This window comes from Saccopteryx bilineata, chromosome 4, assembly GCF_036850765.1.
Source record: "Saccopteryx bilineata isolate mSacBil1 chromosome 4, mSacBil1_pri_phased_curated, whole genome shotgun sequence".
In the NCBI taxonomy this organism is placed as follows: Eukaryota; Metazoa; Chordata; class Mammalia; order Chiroptera; family Emballonuridae; genus Saccopteryx; species Saccopteryx bilineata.
Genome location: NC_089493.1, coordinates 165,721,946 through 165,745,815, shown reverse-complemented (window position 1 = coordinate 165,745,815; position 23,870 = coordinate 165,721,946). Strand labels below are relative to the sequence as shown.

The following is a 23,870-nucleotide window of genomic DNA, read 5'->3' as shown; positions in this document are numbered from 1 at the left end:
AAATATTGTTGATATAGTAAAAATAGTTTATATTGTTCTCACTGGAATGAAGTTTGCATATTTTTAGTGTTTACTATAGGAGAAAAAATATGTGCAAATTACTTTTGGTGTGAGAGCACATTACAATTTCAAATTTATAAGCTCCTTTTTCTCTTTAAAGGTATTATTCTGTATTTTAGGGTAAATAAGCAAAGATAAAATAATTTTCAAAGGTAAGAAGAAATTTTTTAGTTATTTTTTTAGATTTTATTTTAAAGGAAGAGGAGTTCTTGATGTTGAGCTGCTTTTACTAATAGACTATGACCCACCCTGCATGTGCTTTTATATGGAGCCATTTAAAGTCATGGCTTTCATTGCTCAGAGTTCTAAGGGGAAAAAAAAAACACTTTTCCTGTTGTGCAAGGAAAATGACTTCAGTTTTGTTGATGATGAGTATGTATATAACCCCAGTTGGGCACACTCTTCTCTTCTACAGATGTACTCTAGGGAGAGGAGATTTTTGAGTAATATTCTTAATTTCCTTAAGTTGTCAGTGATTTAAAAACTTGGTGTTCATTATAAGTCTGCTGTATTGCTGTGTAGAATGACATCACTGTTTTTATGCTAAGGGAAGTTAACAAACATTGCGTAGGAATTACATAGCCCTGTTTCTTTTGCAGTAGAGGATTTTAATAATTCTTTCCCTTCTTCCCCTCCCATGTCCTCCAGGATCCAAATAATCTCCCTAAAACATAGGAAATTAATTTTGAAAAGGTTGTGCTAATTAGTCTATTGTAGAAAAGGACAAAGAAGGTTGTTATACTTACCTTAGGATGTACAAGTATGCTTATTATTATTATTAAATGTATTATTTAATGTGTCCTTGAAGGGTTACTTACTTTAGTCTTGAACTTATTTTTTTAAAAATATTTTATTTTTAACTTTATTCAGTTTTTTTTTAGAGAGAGAGAGAGACACAGAGAGAGAGAGAGAGAAAGGAGAGGAGCAGAAAGCATCAACTCTCTTATGTGCCTTGGCCTGGCAAGCCCAGGGTTTTGAACCGGCGACCTCAGCATTCCCAGGTCAACGCTTTTATCCACTGTGCCACCACAGGTCAGGCAGGCATGAACTTATTTTGAAAAATGTAAATATAATTGATTCATTTAGTTACTTGGAGGACTTTGGTTCTGCATTTCCTGACATCATAGGGCCTGATCTTATTTTTTTTAAGCTGACAAAGAATTAAAATCTTTTGTTGCATGAAAGTAGCAATTATTCAACAACACAAGAGAATACTACACTGTATTCTTATTGGTGATAAGCAAGAATCAATGTAGTTAACTGAGGGAAGAGTGAAAAGTACCATTACCTTGTTCCTATGTAAAGAAAAATAAAGGTAGCAATAATCTTGAACTTTGTTACTATGTCAATGGGGAATTATGTGCTCTAACTGAACTCTAGCTGAATTTTTCTGAAACTAAAAACAACTTTATGTTGTACCAAGAATTTTCTGATTTTAACCGCCACTTGTCTCATAGTGGCAGATTTAGGAACAACTTGCTATCTAATCTGTATGAGAGAGTACTGAAGTGTTTATGCTTATGTCAAGGAATAGATTTGCTTAATGAAACAGCCAAAAAGCTTGAGAAAAATATTTTGACCTAAAAGGTTCAAGTCAGTCTCCATATATGAATACAGACTTGATAATGACTTTTTTAGTATTCTTTTCTTACTACTTATATCAGGAATTGCTGTGAAGTGTAAATATTCTTTGCCCATATGGGATAATTAGGATTGTGGTGTGTTGCATGCACCTTTAGTTCCTGTGGCTTTGTGAAGAGTGTATGCTTATTTTGTTTTTAGAATTTAAGTTTGAATGGACATGTCTGGGAGAATATCTCATTTTCCTGGCCGGGAACTCTCATTACTAACTCTTGTTCTGAGGAAAGTCAACTACCTTGAAATGGACCAGATTATTTGGAAGACACTTTTCCTTTGGCTTTGAAAGAGGACTTGAAATGTTCTCATATCAAAATTTGCATAGCAGCAGGAGCCCAGTATTAAAAGTGTATCTTTAAATAGATAAGGACATGACTGCTTTACTAAGCCGAGCCTTTTGTGTTATTTGGCTAAGGGTAAAAAGATTTGGATCACAATATGCATCCTGTATGTGTGTGTCTGAGTCTTTGCATTTGTGCCAAATATATTTATATTTTTCTGTGACTTTCTGCGTTTGTACCAGGAGTCATTTGTTTTGTTTGTAGCCTTCAGTATTCATTGGGTAGTAATTTTTTACTACTCAAGGGCTATATTTCTTTCAGTGTTACAGTTTAACCTAGTGAAATAAAGATCACATCTTGGAAAAGTTGTAGCACAATTTGATGCGTATATGTGGAAATGTTCTGGGCTTGATGAAGCCAGAGTAAAAGTGGTAAACATCAGAGGTGATTATTTACCAGAATACTTAGAATACCAAATAGTGACCAAAAATAAGCATCATGTTTAAAATAGATTAACATACTACTGCTTCCATTTCAGGAGTAACAGTTTGATTTAAAAATACAGAGTGATTTTTAATTAGTACAGATTGAACCTAGCAGTGTGTGAGTTACTCATTTTGAACAAAGAATGTTTACATGGGATTGGGTTCCTGGAGAGACTATGATTCTCTAATGAGTCAATTCTCAGTCCTCATCTGATTTGACCAATCAGTAGCATTTAGTCCAGTTCATTTTCTTCCTTCTTGAAAGACTTCCCTTGGCTCCAGGACACCACATTTTGGTTTTCCTTTAATTTCCCTGGCCATTCCTACTCAGTCTCCTTTTCTTTCCCATTTCCAAATATTAGATTGACCTTGGGCCCAGCCTTTGAATTTTTTTTTTCTTGTTTGTACTCAGTCTGTTATTGATCTCATCCAGGCTTACCTTTTTAAATGCTTTTTTATGTACTGACAACTCCTAGAATTTTGTCTTTAGCTTAGACCCCTTCCTTGAACTCCAAATTTGAATATCCACTTGCCTGCTTTATATCTCCTTTTGATGGTATAACAGGCATCTTAATATTAACTTGACTAAAATTAAATTGTCACTGATTTCAAATAAACCAGTTTCTCCCTCTGTCTTCCTGATTTCAGTTAGTGCCTTTTCTATCCTTTCGTTTCTTCCAAATCTTGGCCTCATCTTTGACTCTTCTCTTTCAAATTCAACACATTAGCAAAGACTCTATCTTTAAGTGTTGTCCAGAATCTGTACATGTCTACTTGTCACCAGTCTGGTCTATACTCCCTAGGATTATTGCAGTTGCCTCCTAACTAGGCTGTCTGCTTCCATTCTTACCACGTTATAGCTGTTCTCAGCTGAGCAACGAGAGTGATCATTTTCAAACACAAGTCAGATCACTCTAGTCAAAACCTTTAGATGGCTTTCTATTTTATCAGTGAAAAAGACAAAAGGCTTTTTTTAGTTGCTGGTCTCTCTTCTTAATGCCTTCTTTTAGATGGCTATATATGGCTTACACCTTCTCTTCAGGTCTTTGCTAAAAAGGCACTGAGGCCTTTCATCACTATTTTATTGTAGACCTACTTCTATTCCAACCTATTTGCCTTCTTTACTTTCTCCTGCCCTTTTTCCTTTTTTTTTTTGTTTTTTGGCTTTATTTTCTCCATGGCACTTATAATCATTTGGCATATACTATAGTACTAATTATCTCATTTTTTTTCCCAACATTTTTATTTATTGGTTTTTAGAGAGAAATACTGATTTGTTCCACTTAATTATGCATTCTCTGGTTGACTCCTGCATGTGCCCTGTCAGGGGATTGAACCTGCAACCCTGGCACATTGGGATGATAATTAACCAACTGAGCTACCTGGCTAGGGCTCTTTTTAAATCAACTTTATTGAGCTATAAGTCATATACAGTAAAATATACTCATTTTAAGAGTACAGTTGGGTGGCCCTGGCCGGTTGGCTCAGTGGTAGAGCGTCAGCCTGGCGTGCAGAAGTCCCGGGTTCGATTCCCGGCCAGGGCACACAGGAGAAGCTCCCATCTGCTTCTCCACCCCTCCCCCTCTCCTTCCTCTCTGTCTCTCTCTTCCCCTCCCGCAGCGGAGGCTCCATTGGAGCAAAGATGGCCTGGGTGCTGGGAATGGCTCCTTGGCCTCTGCCCCAGGCGCTGGAGTGGCTCTGGTCTCAACAGAGTGACGCCCCGGAGGGGCAGAGCATCGCCCCCTGGTGGGCAGAGCGTCGCCCCCTGGTGGGTGGACCCCGGTCGGGCGCATGCGGGAGTCTGTTTGACTGTCTCTCCCTGTTTCCAGCTTCAGAAAAATACAAAAAAAAAAAAAAAAAAAAAAAGAGTACAGTTGGGTGAATTTGGACAAATCTAACAATATAGAATATTTTCATCACCCTAAAAAGTTCCTTGCTTCTTCCAAGTCAGTTCTCTCCTCATCCAGATCCTTCTCTAAGCAACTGATAATGTGATTTCTATGACTGTCAATTAATTTTGTGTATTTTAGAACTTTATATGGAATATATATAAATAGAATCATTATAGCACTGTATGTACCCCTTTGTTTGGCATTTTTCACTTAGCATACTTTATCTGTGATGCGTTTATCAGACCACCTCAGGGACTGTAGGTTGGGCTTCAGTTTCATTTATTTCAGTACTTTTGCCTCTGCCCTCTTCCCTCTGCTTGCCAGTTTCATTTTCAGGTTGGGTGAAGGAGTTCCAAGGATTTCATTCAGACGTGACAACATCCAGAATTAAAAAGCACCATGTTTTCTATGTCATCTTTTTTAGGATGAAAGAAATGTTTCCCAGAAGTCTTCAAAAGGGCCATCTCTCACATTTCACGACAAGACCTGAGCCACATACTTGGGCTATATCTTGGGAGATGGGACTACCATGATTGAGAAAGATCAGTCAAGATTTACCCCGTGATTCACTTCCCTGAGTCGCTTGGGAAAGTAGAGGGCACCGAAACAAAACTGGGGCTCTTTTAACAAGGACGAGTGGATATAGGGTAGCTGACCATTAGTGTCTGCTAAAACTATTAACAACAATTAATAAATTGACCAACATTTGAGGGCTAGCTGCATGAAAACTGTTGATAATATATTTAGGATGAATTAGGGGGAGTTTAATGAGGAAGTACGAGGGGGGAACTATTGAAGTAACTCAGGAGTATATTAAAAGGGCATAAATTAAGGCAACATAAGTGGAATGGAGAGGAAGAGGGTCGGTGTGAAAGTGGTGAGTTGGATAAATTGGAAAGGGGACAAGGAGAATACCTGTAGGTTTGGGACTTAGGTAAGTGGGCAAGGGGTGGTATCATTGATAGAAGATGAAGTTGAGAGGGAGAAACTGCTTTTAGGGAATGTTGGTATGGGTAGATAAAATGAGTTATATTTGGGACATGCCAGATTTGAGGAGGTATGGAACATAGAAGTAGAAATGACCATTAGGTGATGCAGCTGTAGTCAGGTAATAGGGGTTGGTACTATTTTGAGGCTTATTAGCCAAGTTGAAGCCTTGAAAATAAATGAACTCTTGGAGGGACTTTGGGGAAAGATAGCTTAGCTAGGAGCCTTATATAATGTTTGCAATAGGAGCTCTGGAAGAGAAAAGGCAGGATGGGTTGATGAGGGGAACATGTATAGCATAGTTCCAAGATGTAGCAGTATTTCTCAGAATTAGATTTGAACATACTGTGTTCTGTAGATTTCTTTTGCCTGGGAAATGGTAGGTTTAGGTGCTATATTTTTGGGTTACAATCAAATACTATGTTATTATTTTTTTTTAATTTTATTTATTTTAGAGAGGAGAGAGAGACAGGGAGGGGGAGAGAGAGAGAGAGAGAGAGAGAGAGAGAGAGAGAGAGAAGGGGGAGGAGCTAGAAGCATCAACTTCCATATGTGCCTTGACCAGGCAAGCCCAGGGTTTCGAACCGGCGACCTCAGCATTTCCAGGTCGACGCTTTATCCACTGCGCCACCACAGGTCAGGCCAAATACTATGTTATTATTATTATTATTTTTTTGTATTTTTTTTTTCTGAAGCTGGAACCGGGGAGAGACAGTCAGACAGACTCCCGCATGTGCCCGACTGGGATCCACCCAGCACGCCCACCAGGGCGATGCTCTGCCCACCAGGGGGCGATGCTCTGCCCCTCCCGGGTGTCGCTCTGCTGTGACTAGAGCCCCTCTAGCGCCTGGGGCAGAGGCCAAGGAGCCATCCCCAGCGCCCCGGGCCATCTTTGCTCCAATGGAGCCTCCGCTGCGGGAGGGGAAGAGAGAGACAGAGAGGAAGGAGAGGGGGAGGGGTGGAGAAGCAGATGGGCGCTTCTCCTGTGTGCCCTGGCCGGGAATCGAACCCGGGACTTCTGCACGCCAGGCCGACGCTCTACCACTGGCTCTACCACTGAGCCAACCGGCCAGGGCCAAATACTATGTTATTTTATTGCTCAAACAATTCTATTTTGGCCATTGACTCTTTCAGGTTGTTTTCTGTAACCTTTTATTTAACATGTCCCCAACCTTTTGTTTGCTTTTTTAAATTACTAACTATATTTTTTAGTGCAGTTTTAGGTTGACAGAAAAATTGAGCAGGTAGTAGAGAGCTCTCACATACCACCTCCACTCAGCTCCCCAGTTTCCTCTATTAAAATGTTGAAATCGGTTAGTGCATTTGTTACAGTTGGTGAAGGTACATTGATACATTATGATCAATGTTCATAGTTTACATTAAGAGTTACAGTTTTGGGCCCTGGCCGGTTGGCTCAGTGGTAGAGCGTCGGCCTGGAGTGCGGGAGTCCCAGGTTCAATTCCTGGCTAGGGCACACAGGAGAAGCGCCCATCTGCTTCTCCACCCCTCCCCCTCTCCTTCCTCTCTGTCTCTCTCTTCCCCTCCTGCAGCTGAGGCTCCCTTGGAGCAAAGATGGCCCAGGCGCTGAGGATGGCTCTCTGGCCTCTGCCTCAGGTGCTAGAATAACTCTGGATGCAACAGAGCGATGCCCCAGAGTGGCGGAGCATCGCCCCCTGGTGGGCATGCCGGGTGGATCCCGGTCGGGCCGGGCACATGCCGGAGTCTGTCTGACTGCCTCCCCGTTTCCAGCTTTGGAAAAATGCAAAAAAAAAAAAAAAAAAAAAGATTTACAGCTTTGTCTAGTTCTATAGATTTTGACAAATGTAGGTCTGTCATTATAGTATCACTTGGAGCAGTGGTTTTTCAACCTACGGGCAGACCATTGCTGGTCCACGAAAGAGTTAACCATCTGATGTTGTATGAAGTTTATATACCCAATGATCTTAGTTGATTTTGCTTATGCTTAGGGTGGTTTCTGCCTTAATGGTCCTTAAAATAATTTTGCTTTTACTGGTCCCCAATTGTAAAAAGGTTAAAAACTACTGACATAGAGTAGTTTCACTGTCCCCAAAATATCCTGTGCTCTACCTATTAGTCCCTCTGTCTCACCCCATACCCCAAGTGATCTCTGATGTGTTTTTTGTTTGTTTGTTTGTTTTTTACAGAGACAGAGAGTCAGAGGGATAGACAGGGACAGACAGGAATGGAGAGATGAGAAGCATCAATCATTAGTTTTTCATTGTGCATTGCAACACCTTAGTTGTTCATTGATTGCTTTCTCATACGTACCTTGACCGTGGGCCTTCAGCAGACCGAGTAATCCCTTGCTGAAGCCAGCAACCTTGGGCTCAAGCTGGTGAGCTTTTGTTCAAACCAGATGAGCCCTCGCTCAAGCTGGCAACCTCAGGGTCTCGAACCTGGGTCTTCTACATCCCAGTCTGACGCTCTATCCACTGCGCCACCGCCTGGTCAGGCACCACTGATGTTTTAACTGTCTCCATAGTTCTGCCTTTTCCAGAATGTCATAATTGGAATCCATAGCCTTTCGTCCTGACTTCTTTCATTTAGCAGTAAGCATTTAGGTTTCTTCCTTGTCTTTTCATGGTTTGACAGCTAATATCCTTTTATTTTCCTTACACTGCTTAGTTTTGTTTTTTTTTTTTGTATTTTTTTTTTTTTGTATTTTTTTTTTTTCTGAAGCTGGAAACGGGGAGAGACAGTCAGACAGACTCCTGCATGTGCCCGACTGGGATCCACCCGTCACGCCCACCAGGGGCGACACTCTGCCCACCAGGGGGCGATGCTCTGCCCCTCCGGGGCGTCGCTCTGCTGAGACCAGAGCCACTCTAGCGCCTGGGGCCGAGGCCAAGGAGCCATCCCCAGCGCCCGGGCCATCTTTGCTCCAATGGAGCCTTGGCTGTGGGAGGGGAAGAGAGAGACAGAGAGGAAGGAGGGGGTGGGGGTGGAGAAGCAAATGGGCGCTTCTCCTATGTGCCCTGGCCAGGAATCGAACCCGGTCCCCTGCACGCCAGGCCGACGCTCTACCGCTGAGCCAACCGGCCAGGGCCACACTGCTTAGTTTTGATAGTTCTATTGATTTATCTTTGAGTTGATTTTTTTTGTAGTGTCTAATATGCGATAAAGCTTATCCAGTGAATTTTTAAATTTAAATGCTGTATTTTTGATCACCAGAAGTAGCACTTGCCTCTTTTTAGTTTGTCACCTTTAATTCTTTTTATTATTATTATTTATATTTTTCTGAAGTTAGAAGCGGGGAAGTATTCAGATTCCTGCATGTGCCCTACCAGGATCCACCCAGCATGCCCACCAGGAGGCGATGCTCTGCCCATCTGGGGCATTGCTCCATTGTGGCTGGAGCCATTCTAAGCTCCTGAGGCAGAGGTCATGGAGCTGTCCTCAGCACTCTGGCCAACTTTGCTCTAATGGAGCCTTGGCTGCATGAGGGGAAGAGAGAGGAAGGAGAGGGGGAAGGGTGGAGAAGCAGATGGGCACTTCTCCTGTGTGCCCTGACCAGGAATCAAACCCAGGACTTCCATATGCCGGGCCGATGCTCTACCGCTGAGCTAACCAGCTAGAGCCGCTTCCTTTAATTCTTTTTTTTTTTTTTTTTAAACAGAAACAGAGAGTCAGAGAGAGGGACAGACAGACAGGAACAGAGAGAGATGAGAAACATCAATCATTAGTTTTTCGTTGCGCATTGCAACACCTTAGTTGTTCATTGACTGCTTTCTCATGTGTGCCTTGACCGCGGGCCTTCAGCCGACCGAGTGACCCCTTGCTTGAGCCAGCGACCTTTGGGTCCAAGCTGGTGAGCTTTTTGCTCAAACCAGATGAGGCCGCGCTCAAGCTGGTGACCTCGGGGTCTCGAACCTGGGTCCTCCCCATCCCAGTCCAATGCTCTATCCCAGGGGTCCCCAAACTTTTTACACAGGGGGCCAGTTCACTGTCCCTCAGACCGTTGGAGGGCCGGACTATAAAAACAAACAAACTATGAATAAATCCCTATGCACACTGCATATATCTTATTTTAAAGTAAAAAAAACCAAACAAAATGGGAACAAATACAATATTTAAAATAAAGACCAAGTAAATTTAAATCAACAAACTGACCAGTATTTCAATAGGAACTAGGCTCCTCTCACTGACCACCAATGAAAGAGGTGCCCCTTCCGGAAGTGCGGCGGGGGCCGGATAGATGGCCTCAGGGGACCGCATGTGGCCCACAGGCCGTAGTTTGGGGACGCCTGCTCTATCCACTGCGCCACCACCTGGTCAGGCCCTTTAATTTTTAATCATGTTTAATATAGCATTTTTAAAGCTTTTATCTGCTAGTGGCATTATTTCTCTCCTTTCTGAGTCTATTCCTTTTATTTTTTCTGACAGAGACAGAGAGAGGGACAGACAGGAAGGGAGAGAGAGATGAGAAGCATCAGTTTTTTGTTACAGCACCTTAGTTGTTCATTGATTGCTTTCTCATATGTGCCTTGACCCAAGGAAGCTACAGCAGAGCGAGTGACCCTTTGCTCAGGCCAGTGACCTTGGGCTTTAAGCCAGCAATTTTTGGGCTCAAGCCAATGATCATGGGTCTGTCTGGGATCCCACACTCAAGCCAGTGAGTGATCCAGCACTCAAGCTGGTGAGCTCATGCTCAAGCCGGATTAGCCTGAGCTCAAGCTAGTGACCTTGGGGTTTTGAACCTGGGTCCTCTGTGTCCAAGTCTGATGCTCTATCCACTGTACCACTGCCTGGTCAGGCCTGAAGTCTATTTCTATTGATTGAATTTTTTTTTTTGGCTCTGGGTCACATTTTCCTGTTTGTTTATGTCTGGTGAGACCATACCATTTTTTAAATGCCCAAACTGGTATTGATTTCCTTTGAAATTGAAATATAATTAACATATATTAGATTCACATGTACAACATAAGGATTTGATATTAGTATATGTTGCAAAATGACCAATGGTTAGGATCAGTAGTCACAACACATAATTACACATTTCTTGGGATGAGAACTTTTAGGATTTACTTCTTTGCAACTTTTATGTGTGTGTGGTTTTTTTTTTTTTTTTTTTTTTTTACAGGGACAGGGAGAGTCAGAGAGAGGGATAAATAGGGACAGACAGGAATGGAGAGAGATGAGAAGCATCAATCATCAGTTTTTCGTTGCGACACCTTAGTTCATTGTATTGCTTTCTCATACGTGCCTTGACCACGAGCCTTCAGCAGGCCGAGCAACCCCTTGCTGGATCCAGCGACCTTAGGTCCAAACTGGTGAGCTTTGCTCAAACCAGATGAGCCCGTGCTCAAGCTGGTGACCTCGGGGTCTTGAACTTGGGTCTTCCGCATCCCAGTCCGATGCTCTATCCACTGCGCCACTGCCTGGTCAGGCTTCTCTGCAACTTTTAAATATACAGAACAGGTCTTTTGTGATGTCATACAAATTTTAGAATTGTTGCATTTTTCTGAAAAATGTCATTAGAATTTTGATAAGGATTGCATTGAATCTGAAGATTGCTTTGGGAGGTATGGACATTTTAACAATATTACTCTAGTCTGTGAGCACAGAATATTTTTTCATTTGTGTCTTCTTCAGTTTCTTTTATCACTGTCTTATAGTATTTATTGTACAGGTCTTTCACCTTCTTGGTTAAATTTATTCCTAGGTATTTTATTCTTTTCCATGTAATTGTAAATGGGATTGCTTTTTTTAAAAAAATTTTCTCTTTCTTGACCTGTGGTGGCGCAGTGCATAAAGTGTCGACCTGGGAACACTGAGGTCACCAAAACCCTGGGCTTGCCTGGCCAAGGCACATATGAGAGTTGATGCTTTCTGCTCCTCTCCCTTCTCTCTCTCTCTCTGTCTCTAAAAAAAAAAACTGAATAAAGTTAAAATTTCTCTTTCTTAAAAGTCATTATTAGTGTAAAGAAATGGAAAAGGTTTTTGTATATTGATTTTGTATCCTGCAACTTTACCAAATTTGTTCATTAGTTTTAACAGTTTTTTGGGTTTTTTATATATAATATCTTTAGGATTTTCCATATAATATGTTATCTGTAAATGGTGACAGTTGAACTACTTTTCTGATTTGGATGCTTTTTACTTCTGTTGATTGATTGATGAGAGGCAGAGACAGACTGCCGCATGTGACCTGACCAGGATCTACCCGGTAAGCCCATTAGGAAGTGATGCTCTGCCCATCTGGGGCCCTTGCTTGCAACTGGAATCATTTTTTAGTGCTCAAGGTGGTGGAGGCCATGAAGCCATCCTCAGTGCCTGGGGCAACTCGCTCTGAGTCATGGCTGCAGCAGAAGAGGAGAAAAGAAAGGGAGAAGCAAGAAGGGGGGTGCAGATGGGCACTTTTCCTGTGTACCCTGACTGGGAACTGAACCTGGGACTCACACAGACCAGGCCAAAGCTTTACCACTGAGCCAACCGGCCAGGGCCGCCTTTTATTTTTCTTGCCTAATTGCTCTAACTAGCACTTCTAGTATTATGTTGAATAAAAGTGGTGAGAGTGGACATCTTTGTCTTGTCCTAATCTTATAGGAAAAGCTTTCAGCTTTTTACCACAGAGTGTGATACCAGCAGTGGGCTTGTTATATATAGCCTTTATTATGTTGAGGTATATTTCCCTTATACCTGCTTTGTTGAGAGTTTTTTTTATAAATGGATGTTAAATTTTGTCAAATGCTTTTTCTGCATCTATTGAGATGATTCAATGGTTTTTATCCTTCATTTAAAAAAAAGATTTTATTTATTAATTTTACAGAGGGTGGGGGAAGGAATGAAAAGGATCAATTCATAGTTGCTTCATTTTAATTTTTCATTGATTGCTTGTTGTATGTGCCTTGACCTGGTGTTCCAGGTTGACACTATCCATTGCGCCACCACAAACCAGGCTATCCTTCATTTTGTTGATAGAGTGTATGATGATTGATTTTTTTTTTTTTTTTCTGAAGCTGGAAACGGGGAGAGACAGTCAGACAGACTCCCGCATGCGCCCGACCGGGATCCACCCGGCACGCCCACCAGGAGGCGGCGTTCTGCCCACCAGGGGCGATGCTCTGCCCCTTCGGGGCGTGGCTCTGTCACGACCAGAGCCACTCTAGGGCCTGGGGCAGAGGCCAAGGAGCCATCCCCAGCGCCCGGGCCATCTTTGCTCCAATGGAGCCTTGGCTGCGGGAAGGGAAGAGAGAGACAGAGAGGAAGGAGAGGGGGAGGGGTGGAGAAGCAGATGGGCGCTTCTCCTGTGTGCCCTGGCTGGGAATCGAACCCGGGACCCCTGCACACCAGGCCGACGCTCTACCACTGAGCCAACCGGCCAGGGCCTATGATGATTGATTTTAAGATGTTGAACCATTCATGCTTCGCTGGAATAAGTCCCATTATGATTATTTAAATATATTGGTGAATTCAGTTTGATGAGGATTTTTGCATCTATGTTCATCAGGGATATTGGCTTGTAATTTTCTTGTGGCATCCTTCTGTGGGTAATGCTGGTTTTGTAAAATGAGTTTGGAAGAGTTCCTGCCTCTTCTCTCTTTGGAGGAAGAGTTGAGAAGAATTGGTATTATTTTTTATTTATTTATTCTTTTAGAGAGAGGAGAGGGAGAGAGAAAATAGGGGTGGGGTAGAGCAGGAAGCATCAGCTCGTAGTAATTGCTTCTCGTATGTGCCTTGATGGACAAGCCTGGGGTTTCAAACTGGTGACCTCAACAATGTTAATTATTTAAATGTTGGTACAATTCACCAGTGTAACAAACTGTCCCTATATTTTTCTAGTTGGGAGATTTTTGATTACTGATTCAATCTCCTTCCTAGTCATTTGTCTATTAAAACTTTTTATTTATTTAAAGCTCGGTCTTGGTAGGTTGTATGTTTTTAGAGATTTATCCATTCTAGTAAGATTTGTTGGTGTGTACTTGTTTATACCATTTCCCTGAAAATAAGACCTAGTGCAATTTTTTTCAAGCTTAGAAATATAAGGCCTCCTCTGAAAATAAGACCTAGCACGTCTTTAGGAGCAAAAATTATGTATAATATAAGACACTGTCTTATTTTCGGGGAAACAGGGTAGATTGTTGTATGTGGACATAGAGTCACAAGAAATTCCTGATGGACTTCAGAGTTTGGCTGGTTATGCTGATGTTTGTGATGACATGACTACAGTATATTAATAAATGTTGATTTTTTGTTTAACAATAAATGTGAATTCTTGTTCATGGAAAAGTAAGACATCCCCTGAAAATAAGACCTAGCGCGTCTTTAGGAGCAAAAATTAATGTAAGACACTGTCTTATTTTTGGGGAAACATGGTAGTAGTGTCTTATTACCCTTTGTGTTTCTGTGACATCAGCTGTAGTATCTCCCTTTCATTTCTGATTTTATTTATTTTAGTTTTCTTTCTTTTTTCTTGGGTAGTCTACCTGAAGGATTGTCAGTTTTGTTTACCTTTTCAAAAAACCAGTTCTTAGTTTTATTGATAGTTTCTAATTTTTTTAGTCTCTGTTTGATTTATTTCTGGTCTAATCTTTATTTCCTTCTTCTACTAACTTTGGATTTCCTGTGTTGTTATTTTTCTAGTTCCTTTAGGTGTAAAGTTAGGTTGTTCGAGACTTTTCTTGTTTCTTGAGGCATTTATCACTGAACTTACCTCTTAGAACTGCTTCCCATAATTTTTTTTTTTTTTTTTTTTTTACAGAGACAGAGAGTGAGTCAGAGAGAGGGATAGACAGGGACAGACAGGAATGGAGAGAGATGAGAAGCATCAATCATTAGTTTTTTTTCATTGCATGTTGCAACACCTTAGTTGTTCATTGACTGCCCTCTCATATGTGCCTTGACTGCGGACCTTCAGCAGACTGAACAGCCCCCTGCTGGAGCCAGCGACCTTAGGTTCAAGCTGGTGGGCTTTTGCTCAAATCAGATGAGCCCACGCTCAAGCTGGTGACCTTGGGTTCTCGATCCTGTGTCTTCTGCATCCCAGTCCGACGCTCTATCCACTGCACCACTGCCTGGTCAGGCCTTCCCATAAAGTTTGATGTTACATTTCCATTCTTATTTGTCTCAAGGTATTTTTTTTTATTTCTCTTTAATTTTTTTTTTGATTTCTTCTTTGACCCATCAGTTTGACCCATTTCTTCTTTGTCTCATTGGTTGTTTAGTAGCATGTTGTCTAATCTCCACTATTTGTGAATTTTCCTTTTTGTGTGTGTTGTGTCATTAATTTCTAGTTGTTGGAAAAGATGCTTGATATGATTTTAATCTTCTTTAGTCTAATTCAGTAAGACTTCTTTTGTGGCCTAACATATGATTTATCTGGGAAAATGTTCCATGTGCACTTGAGAAGAACGGTGAAGTGGATGTGCCCAGTAAATTCAAAGCGGGCGCATGTGCTTGGATCAGTGCTCTGAGCTTTAATTCTGGGCAGGCCCGGCCTCTCCTGCCTCTGCTGAGGCTCCGCCCTCACAGCTCCGGCGTACTGTGGCTCTGCAGTCTCTGGTTCGTCTCCCTGACTTCTCTGACTGTGCCCCTCGTTGCATTTCTTTTTCTCCTCTTCCTCCTCCTCTCTCCTGGCCTTCTTCACATTTTCCCCCTGTGTGCCAGCATGTGCCTCAGTTATCATCTGTCTTTTTGATTATTGCCATCCTAGTGGGTATGATTGTGCTTTTACTTTGAATCTCTCTCTCTTTTTTTTTTATTTTTTTTTATTGATTTTTTAATTGATTTTTAGAGAGAGGGGAGAGAGAGAGAAGGGGGAGGAGCAGGAAGCATCAACTCCCATATGTGCCTTGACCAGGCAAGCCCAGGGTTTCGAACCGGCAACCTCAGTGTTCCAGGTCGACGCTTTATCCCACTGCGCCACCACAGGTCAGGCTCTCTTTTTTTTTTAATTAAAAGTGGATTTCTTGGTGATTGCATATAGTTGAGTCAAGCTTTTAAATTCAGTCTGACAACCTTTGCCTTTTTATTGGTGTATTTAGATCAGTTATATTTCAAGCAATAATTGCTATCATTGGATTTAAGTCTACCATCTTACTACTTGTTTGTTTCTTTTTAAAGTGAGAGCAGGTGAGATAGACTCTCACATGTGCTCCTGACCGGGATCCACCTGGCAAGCCCTGTCTAGGGCCAATGCTTGAATTATCCAAGTTATCCTCACGATTGGGGCCCATGCTTGAACCAGTCAATCCACTGGCTGTAGGAGTAGAAGAGGGAGAGAGGGAGGAGAGGAAGGGGGATAGAAGCAGATGGTTGCTTCTCATGTGTGCCCTGACCAGGTATCGAGCCTGGGCTGTCTACATGCCAGGCTGACACTCTGTCCACTGAGCTAACCAGCCAGGGCCATTCTTTACTCTTTTTGCCTTCTTTTTCTGCATTCTTTTAGATTATTTTTTATGATTCTATTTTACCTTACTGTTGGCTTGTTAGTCCTCAGTAAAAAATTTATTAGTGTAGTGATTGTCCTGTTTTTTTATGATATATATATACACACACACCTTTTTTTATACAAAAGAGACAGACAGACAGGAAGGGAGAGAGGTGAGAAGCATCAACTCATCATAGTTGTGGCACCTTAGTTCATTGATTGCTTTCTCATAGCCCCCCTTAACTAGGGGGTACAGCAGAGCGAATGACCTCTTGCTCAAGCCAGCGACCTTGGGCTTCAAGCCAGTGACCTATGGGCTCAAGCCAGCGATCATGGGGTCATGTCTATGATTCTGTGCTCAAGCTGGCAACCTCATACTCAAGCTGGTGAGCCCACACTCAAGTCAGTGACTTTGGGGTTTTGAACCTGGGTCCTCAGTGTCCCAGGCCGACACTCTATCCACTGCGCCACTGCCTGGTCAGGCTGGATGGCCCCTAGATTTTATCTTGTTTTATATCTGTTTCTGTGCCATTGTGGATCCTCAGGGTCTCTAGAATTCAGCAGAAATTCTCAGGGGTTTCTCAGGAAAGGGAATTTATTGCTTTCTTACCTTCCAGAATTCTCTATTTCACCACGTTTTGGGTCTTCATAGAATCTTTCATCTGTGTTTGCTCAGCACAATGTTTAAAATAGAATTTTTTGGCTATGTTTTAAATCAGGAAGTGTTTGGGGTATCTACTCTTCATTATGCTTTAAACAGAAGTCTCTACTCATTCAGCAGCCCTCAATGTATAGATGTACCATAATTTGTTAATTACTTCCTTACTAAGGGAATTAGGTTCCTTCCTTCCTTCCTTTTGCTAAGAAATTATGGAGTAAAATTTTTTTTGCATATAGATTTTGTTCACATGCAAGTAGTTTTTATCACCCATGGAGTGATGCAAAGTTGCAAGATAAGTTCATTCTTCACCTTTTTCTGTGATACTTAATTTGTAGATGCCCTGAATGCCATTAGAATATGTTTTCAGATGTTCTCTAAAAATTCTCCTCCCAAACAAAATACACTATCTCAAGCTTATTGTGATCGCTCTGAATAGTGAATGTCCAGATGACCATACTTTGAAAGGTTACAAGACATCATTGTCACTGATCTTGGATTGTTTTGGGTACATGATCAAAGAGGAAGTCATGTACCAATCTGCAGGACAATTCAGAACAGCCTCTGATGTTTCTCAAATAAACAAAACCAAAGGCAATCATATAATTATGTTTTTCAAATGGCATAATTGCAAATAAATGAGGAAATGAAAAGCAGGCTACAAGCCCTTGAGAGTTGACAGTGCAGGGCGACATTGATTTCCAATGCAGAGGCCTTTTACAAAGCAGTGACTCTCGTCAAGATTATGTCATCCTGAGTATTGTAAGCACATACTGGCCATATAATTTGTCATATAAAAATAATTTTCCTCTTCATGGTTTATTTTTCCTTTGTGGCACATTCTGAAGTCCAGAATTTTTTTCTGCCGTTTGGCTTTCCATAAACTATCAGGCAGGATCTCTGAGAGATTCTCTGCTTGGAGAAACTGTGTACATAATATTTATTTATGATATATGACTCATAATTACATTGTCATGGTATATCCTTTATCTTCAAAATAGTGTCTGATAATTAATTGCCTTTTTAATAATATTTAAAGTATTTTCTAGAGAATTTTTCCAGAAAGCCAAATGTTTCCTGGGCCCTTTTCAATCTCCATACCATTAAAAAATTTTTGTTTAGAGCCTGACCAGGCGGTGATGCAGTGGATTGAGCGTCCGACTGGGATGCGGAGGACACAGGTTCAAAATCCCAAGGTCACCGGGATTGTATCTTTGGCATTTTTGAATTTGAGGACTAAACCAAATTTTCCATAATCTTTTTGTTTGAATTTTGACTATGTAACTACTTTTTAAGGTAGACATTTGAATTGACTATTCATCTTTGTTTAAAACTGTCATTGCTCAGATGTCCTTAGGCTTATATAAGTACATTGGCCAGCTTTAGAGATACCTCTTTGACCTTTGAGGTTGGCACAGTCCGATATAGCTACCTCGGGGGGGGGGGCATGGAAAAACATGTTTTTGTTGTTGAGTGTTCTTGCTTTCTAGTAATTTTATTTTCTGCTCAAGGGATTTAGTATCTGTTCAGATACTTTATTTTTAAAGGCCACATAAGTAATGACTTGACCTCTAATCTTAGCTTTGAAAATTTCCCAGACACTAATAAAGATAATGTGTGATGACCTATTATTTGAGAATACTACTCACTGCCCAGTTATCAGTGCTATTTTAAAAAATGTATATTTTACTCTGAAAATGATTTCCATGGCTAAAAGACTTTCTTAGAAAAATCCTGCATATAATGACATAATTTGGTGACTCATAAGCCTAGATTTTAGTACTTTTTACATGGTGTCTCTGAGTCTTACTACAGTTTTAAACAACTCTTTTCAAATACTGTGCCCGACACAGATGTTCTTCAGTTTAAAATGAGATTATGGTTGATAAACCCACTGTAAATTGAAAATGCATTTAAGCCTGACCAGGCAGTGGCACTGTGGATAGAGCATTACTTGGGATGCTGAGGACCCAGGTTCAAAATTCTGAAGTCACTGGCTTGAGTGTGGGCTCATCAGCTTGAATGCAGAATCATCAGCTTCAGCGTGGGATCATAGACATGACCACAAGGTCACTGGCTTGAAGCCCAAGGTTGCCAGCTTGAGCTCAAGGTCACTGGCTTGAGCAAGGGGGTAACTGGCTCAGTTGGAGTTCTCCACTCAAGGTGCATAGGAGAAAGCAGTCAATTTCTAAATAAAATGATTATTTTTACTATTATTTTTGACAGAGAGAGAGAGAGAGAGGGACAGATAGGAACAGACAGACAGGAAGGGAGAGAGATGAGAAGCATCAATTCTTTGTTGTGGCACCTTAGTTGTTCATTGATTGTTTTCTCATATGTGCCTTGACTGGGGGGCTACAGCGAGGCAAGTGACCCCTTGCTCAAGCCGGTGACCTCGGACTCAAGCCGGCGACCCTGAGCTCAAGCTGGGGAGCCTGCACTCAAGCCGGCGACCTTGGGATTTTGAACCTGTGTCCTCCGCATCCCAGTCGGACGCTCAATCCACTGCATCACTGCCTGGTCAGGCTCTAAACAAATTTTTTTTTTTTTTTTTTTTTTTTAAAGATCACATCTGGTCGCCTGACCAGGCGGTGGCGCAGTGGATAGAGCATCGGACTGGGATGCAGAGGACCCAGGTTCAAGACCCCGTGGTCACCAGCTTGAGTGCGGGCTCATCTGGTTTGAGCAAAAGCCCACCAGCTTGAACCCAAGGTCGCTGGCTCAAGCAAGGGGTTACTCAGTCTGCTGAAGGCCCGCGGTCAAGGCACATATGAGAAAGCAATCAATGAACAACTAAGGTGTTGCAATGCGCAATGAAAAACTAATGATTGATGCTTCTCATCTCTCTCCGTTCATGTCTGTCTGTCTCTATCTATATCCCTCTCTATGACTCACTCTCTGTCTCTGTAAAAAAAAAAAAAAAAAAAAGATCACATCTGGTCTTCGGCTGTTTATTTTTTTTTTAATTTTTATTTTATTTTTTATTCATTCATTTTAGAGAGGAGAGAAAGAGAGAGAGAGAGAGAGGAGAGACAGAAAGAGAGAAGGGAGGGAGGAGCTGGAAGCATCAACTCCCATATGTGCCTTGACCAGGCAAGCCCAGGTTTTGAACCGGTGACCTCAGCATTTCCAGGTCGACGCTTTATCCACTGCGCCACCACAGGTCAGGCACAAAATTTTTTTAAAAATTCTAAAAAACTGCATTTAGTACATCTTCCCTACTAAATGTTATAGCTTAGCTTAGTCTACCTTAAACATGCTTAGAACACTGTAGACATTAATCTACAGTGGGCAGAGTCATCTAAAATAAAGTCTATTTTATAGCAAAGTGTTGAATATCTCATGTAATATGTGTAATGCTTTCATACCATCATAAATCTATATTTCTGAGAAAAATATTTTATAGACCATAATCTTATAAAAGTAGCACCTGTTTCCTGGACTAAAAATAAGAATATTTGGACAGAAAGGATTATAGAGTAATCCTTGTTTTGCATGAATATATGAGTAAATATATGACTAAGATTTTTACAAAGGATCAAGTTAAAATTGAAGAGTAGGATGATCAGTTAAATTTTATTGGACAGTCCACATCAGGACACTGGCTTAGTGGAGTGAAAGAGAAGTTCACCAGACCATATTAATACATGTGCCGCCTGACCAGGCGGTGGCGCAGTGGATAGAGTGTCGGACTGGGATGCCAAGGACCCAGGTTTGAGACCCCGAGGTTGCCAGCTTGAGCGTGGGCTCATCTGGTTTGTGCAAAAAGCTCACCAACTTGGATCCGAGGTCGCTGGCTCCAGCAAGGGGTTACTTGGTCTGCTGAAGGCCCGCGGTCAAGGCACATATGAGAAAGCAATCAATGAACAACTAAGAAGTCGCAACGCGCAACGAAAAACTAATGATTGATGCTTCTCATCTCTCTCCGTTCCTGTCTGTCCCTATCTCTGCCTCTGTAAAAAAAAAAAAAAAAAAAAAAGTGTAATAAGCCCTGGCCGGTTGGCTCAGCGGTAGAGCGTCGGCTTAGCGTGCGGAGGACCCGGGTTCGATTCCCGGCCAGGGCACACAGGAGAAGCGCCCATTTGCTTCTCCACCCCTCCGCCGCGCTTTCCTCTCTGTCTCTCTCTTCCCCTCCCGCAGCCAAGGCTCCATTGGAGCAAAGATGGCCCGGGCGCTGGGGATGGCTCTGTGGCCTCTGCCTCAGGCGCTAGAGTGGCTCTGGTCGCAACATGGCGACGCCCAGGATGGGCAGAGCATCGCCCCCTGGTGGGCAGAGCGTCACCCCTGGTGGGCGTGCCGGGTGGATCCCGGTCGGGCGCATGCGGGAGTCTGTCTGACTGTCTGTCCCTGTTTCCAGCTTCAGAAAAATGAAAAAAAAAAAAAAAGTGTAATACGTGTGCCAAGGTATATTCATGAAGAAGGGGGCAGAGAAAGCAGTTTCCTCACAGGTGTCTGCGCAAAGCAAGAGTTGCCCTTTCTGGTCTGTTTTTACTTATATGTATAATAGACCCTCTTGCTAAGAACCTGTTGAGACTGTTTTTGTGAGGTTGGTAGAAAAAACTTCATTACTTGCTACTTTGGTATGTTTTCTTGTTTGGCTTTTTGTTAAGAGATGTTTAATTCTTTGTTAGAAACACTTAAGTTATGTACAAAGAGAAGAAACAGTCTGCTTAATTGATTGTAATCTTTAATTGAAATCGGTTGTAGCCTCGTTGGACAATCCTGAAAGAGATTTGAGTATTTGAGGTTTTCCCTTGGTTCTGGTGAAGGGAAATATTTCACTTCACTTACTGGAGGTTATAAAATAGTTTTTTCTTCCTTTCCCTGCAGCAAGAATTATGAATATAAAGTCACAAAACAGATTCAGTGTTAATTTTTAAAGCTTCCTCATATTTCCACTCTCATCAGTTGTAAATAATATGCCTGACTGTAAAATGGAAAAAGTTGAAATTTTCTACTTGTGCATTTTGAGCTTTTCAGAGGTATTATATATTCTGGAAATAATAATAAAAGATTCTAGGCTTTATACAGTGCTTTTTGTGTTGGGAACTCATATAAACACTAATGCATTGATCCTAACACAGTACTTGATTGTGACTTTAAAAGGTCATGAGTTACTGCTGTTACAAAATAGTAAATAAGTAAAAGAAGATCGGAGGAGAACTCTTAATTTATAAATATTGTTAAAAAATATCTAGATGAAAGTTGATACAGATAACTGGAAAAATAAAAATTATGGGGGATTTTTATTGTTTGTTAACTTTTCTTTTAGTTTTCCCTTTACGTTTTTTCCTTTTATCTATGAATTTACTGGAAGACTGATTCTCTTAGATAAGAAGTCAGAATATACTTTTAAGCTTTTATTCCTTCTCTGCCAAGAGAGCTTAAACCTGTGGTGGTTTCTGAAATTTCTCACATTAGTATACAATGCATATAATTGGTCCTCAAATTGGGAAATTATTCTTTTAGCTTTCTTAGTTTAATATTTGTGGTATATAGCTTTTGATGAATAAAGTGGTCATGTTGCTTAATCTTTAACCTTTCTGTGTTTTGTAGGTTTATTCTTCAGTCCAAGGAGGTAATTCACAATCAGCTGTTAGAGAAACAGAAAATAGCAGAAGAAAAAATTAAAGAATTGGAAGTAAGTTTTAAGTGAATATTGACAATAAGTAGTCAACTTCTAGGAAAATGTAATTATCTCATTGTGTCATATTAAATTAAAATATATTCCTGCTAAGGTAATGTCATTATTACTTTTATTTTTTTCTAATTGTGTTAGAATTATGAAGCAAGCAAGTCATATTTATGGCAGTGTATAGACAGTGTTTTGAAATTAAAGAGAATTTTGAAGAAGATAGAATCCTGTTATCCTGAGTGTATTTTCTCCCTTGCCTTTGAATGAATATATCTGTTTTTAAAAAACAAAAATAGAAACACAACGACCTGATCAGTGGTGGTTCAATGGACAGAGCATCAACCCAGCGTGCTGAAGACCCAGGTTAGAAACCTCAGGGTCGCTGGCTTGAATGTGGGCTCATCTGGCTCGAGTGCAGGCTCACCAGCTTGAGCTCAGAGTTGCTGACTTGAGTGTGGGATCATAGACATGATCCAAGGTCACTGGCTTGGCTAAAGCCCCTCTGATCAAGGCACATATACGAAGCAAGCAATGAAGAACTAAAAGTGACGCAACTACGAGTTGATGCTTCTCATCTCTCTCCCTTCCTGCCTGTCTCTGTCTCTGTCTCTTGCTTGCTAAAAACAAAACAACAACAACAAACAACATATATTTAAACACTGCATATTCTGGTGGTAGGGCAGGAGCATGGATAGGAATAATAGTCTTTAAAGGATCTTGATATATGTCGCTTTTAGACATTGTAATGTAATTAACATAGATTGGGTTCTAGATAAGGACCAAGTATAATTAATTATCTGAGGATGGTGCTCCAGTGAGGAAAACAAATTATTATTATTTTTTAGGGAAAACATTATAGGTAAGAATAGCTTAGTAAATCTGTGGAAAATTGGACTTTATTTAAAATGTCCTTATACATTAAGAATATACATCCAGTACTCTTGGGCTTTGGTGAAAAGTACATTTCTGTATATAAAGTTGGACTGGACAACAAGACTGGTTATTATTTCTTTGGGACCAAGATTTCCTGATGGGGTAGATGCAATGACTTCATAGGTCACTTTATCTAATTTGTGTGAGTACTATTAGAGGCAGTGGTTCAGAATCTGACTCAGCTCTCTGCTGAATAAGAGACACCCCCTCGCCTTCTGGGGACTTCTCAGGGGCGCTGACTTGGCATGGCCTGGATGAGCTGGTAGTGTCTTAGGTTACTTAGGCTTATTTTTATTTGACTACTGATAATAATTTAAACTTGGTAATAGATTTGTAGTTTAGAAAGATGTAAAAAGAAAACAAAAAAGTGAACAAACAAAACAAAAAAGTAAAATGTTAATTTGCCATAATCAGGTTGTTATTGTGTCCTATTTTATTATTTTTGTCAGCCCAGCTGTTCTTGATTGGATGTTACATTCTCTAGTGTTTTCAAACAAAAGTATGTTAACTCCAATAACAACTGTTTCAGGTAGATAACAAAAAAATGTGATTTTGCAACTGTAGGTAAATATGGCTAAAAATTGTCCTGATAGATAATGTGTATATAATTCTCTTATAATCTCCGTGTGGGGAAAAATTGTATCAAGTATGTGTTAACTTTTACAATTTAAAAATTGTCACGATAAAATTTCTACAGATCATGATTTTAGCATACTATTCAGTTCTGATGAGTATTAGGAAATTTATTTTTTGTTTAGATTTTATTTCTTGATTTTGCAGAGAGGGGGGATAGAGATAGAGAAAGAGACAAAGAGAGGTAAAGTGAGAAAGAAGGGGGTGAAGCAGGAAGCATATACTAATTGTAGTTGCTTCCTGTATGTCTCTTGACCAGGAAAGCCCAGGGATTTGAA

The 23,870-nt window shown here is 40.9% G+C and overlaps 1 protein-coding gene and 1 non-coding gene across 5 annotated transcripts in view; both read left to right on the top strand.

Annotated features, from left to right (window-relative positions):
* PFDN1 (prefoldin subunit 1) overlaps positions 1-23,870 on the top strand; it is a 97,902-nt gene that overhangs the window by 9,666 nt on the left and 64,366 nt on the right. For all 4 annotated transcript variants that reach the window (XM_066272690.1, XM_066272689.1, XM_066272688.1 and 1 more), the window contains exon 3: positions 21,948-22,032. In XM_066272690.1, the coding sequence (XP_066128787.1) occupies positions 21,948-22,032 (85 nt within the window). The remainder of the gene's footprint in view (positions 1-21,947; positions 22,033-23,870) is intronic.
* On the top strand, positions 6,742-6,817 carry TRNAS-GGA (transfer RNA serine (anticodon GGA)). Its single transcript has one exon. It is a non-coding gene; the product is annotated as a tRNA-Ser (tRNA).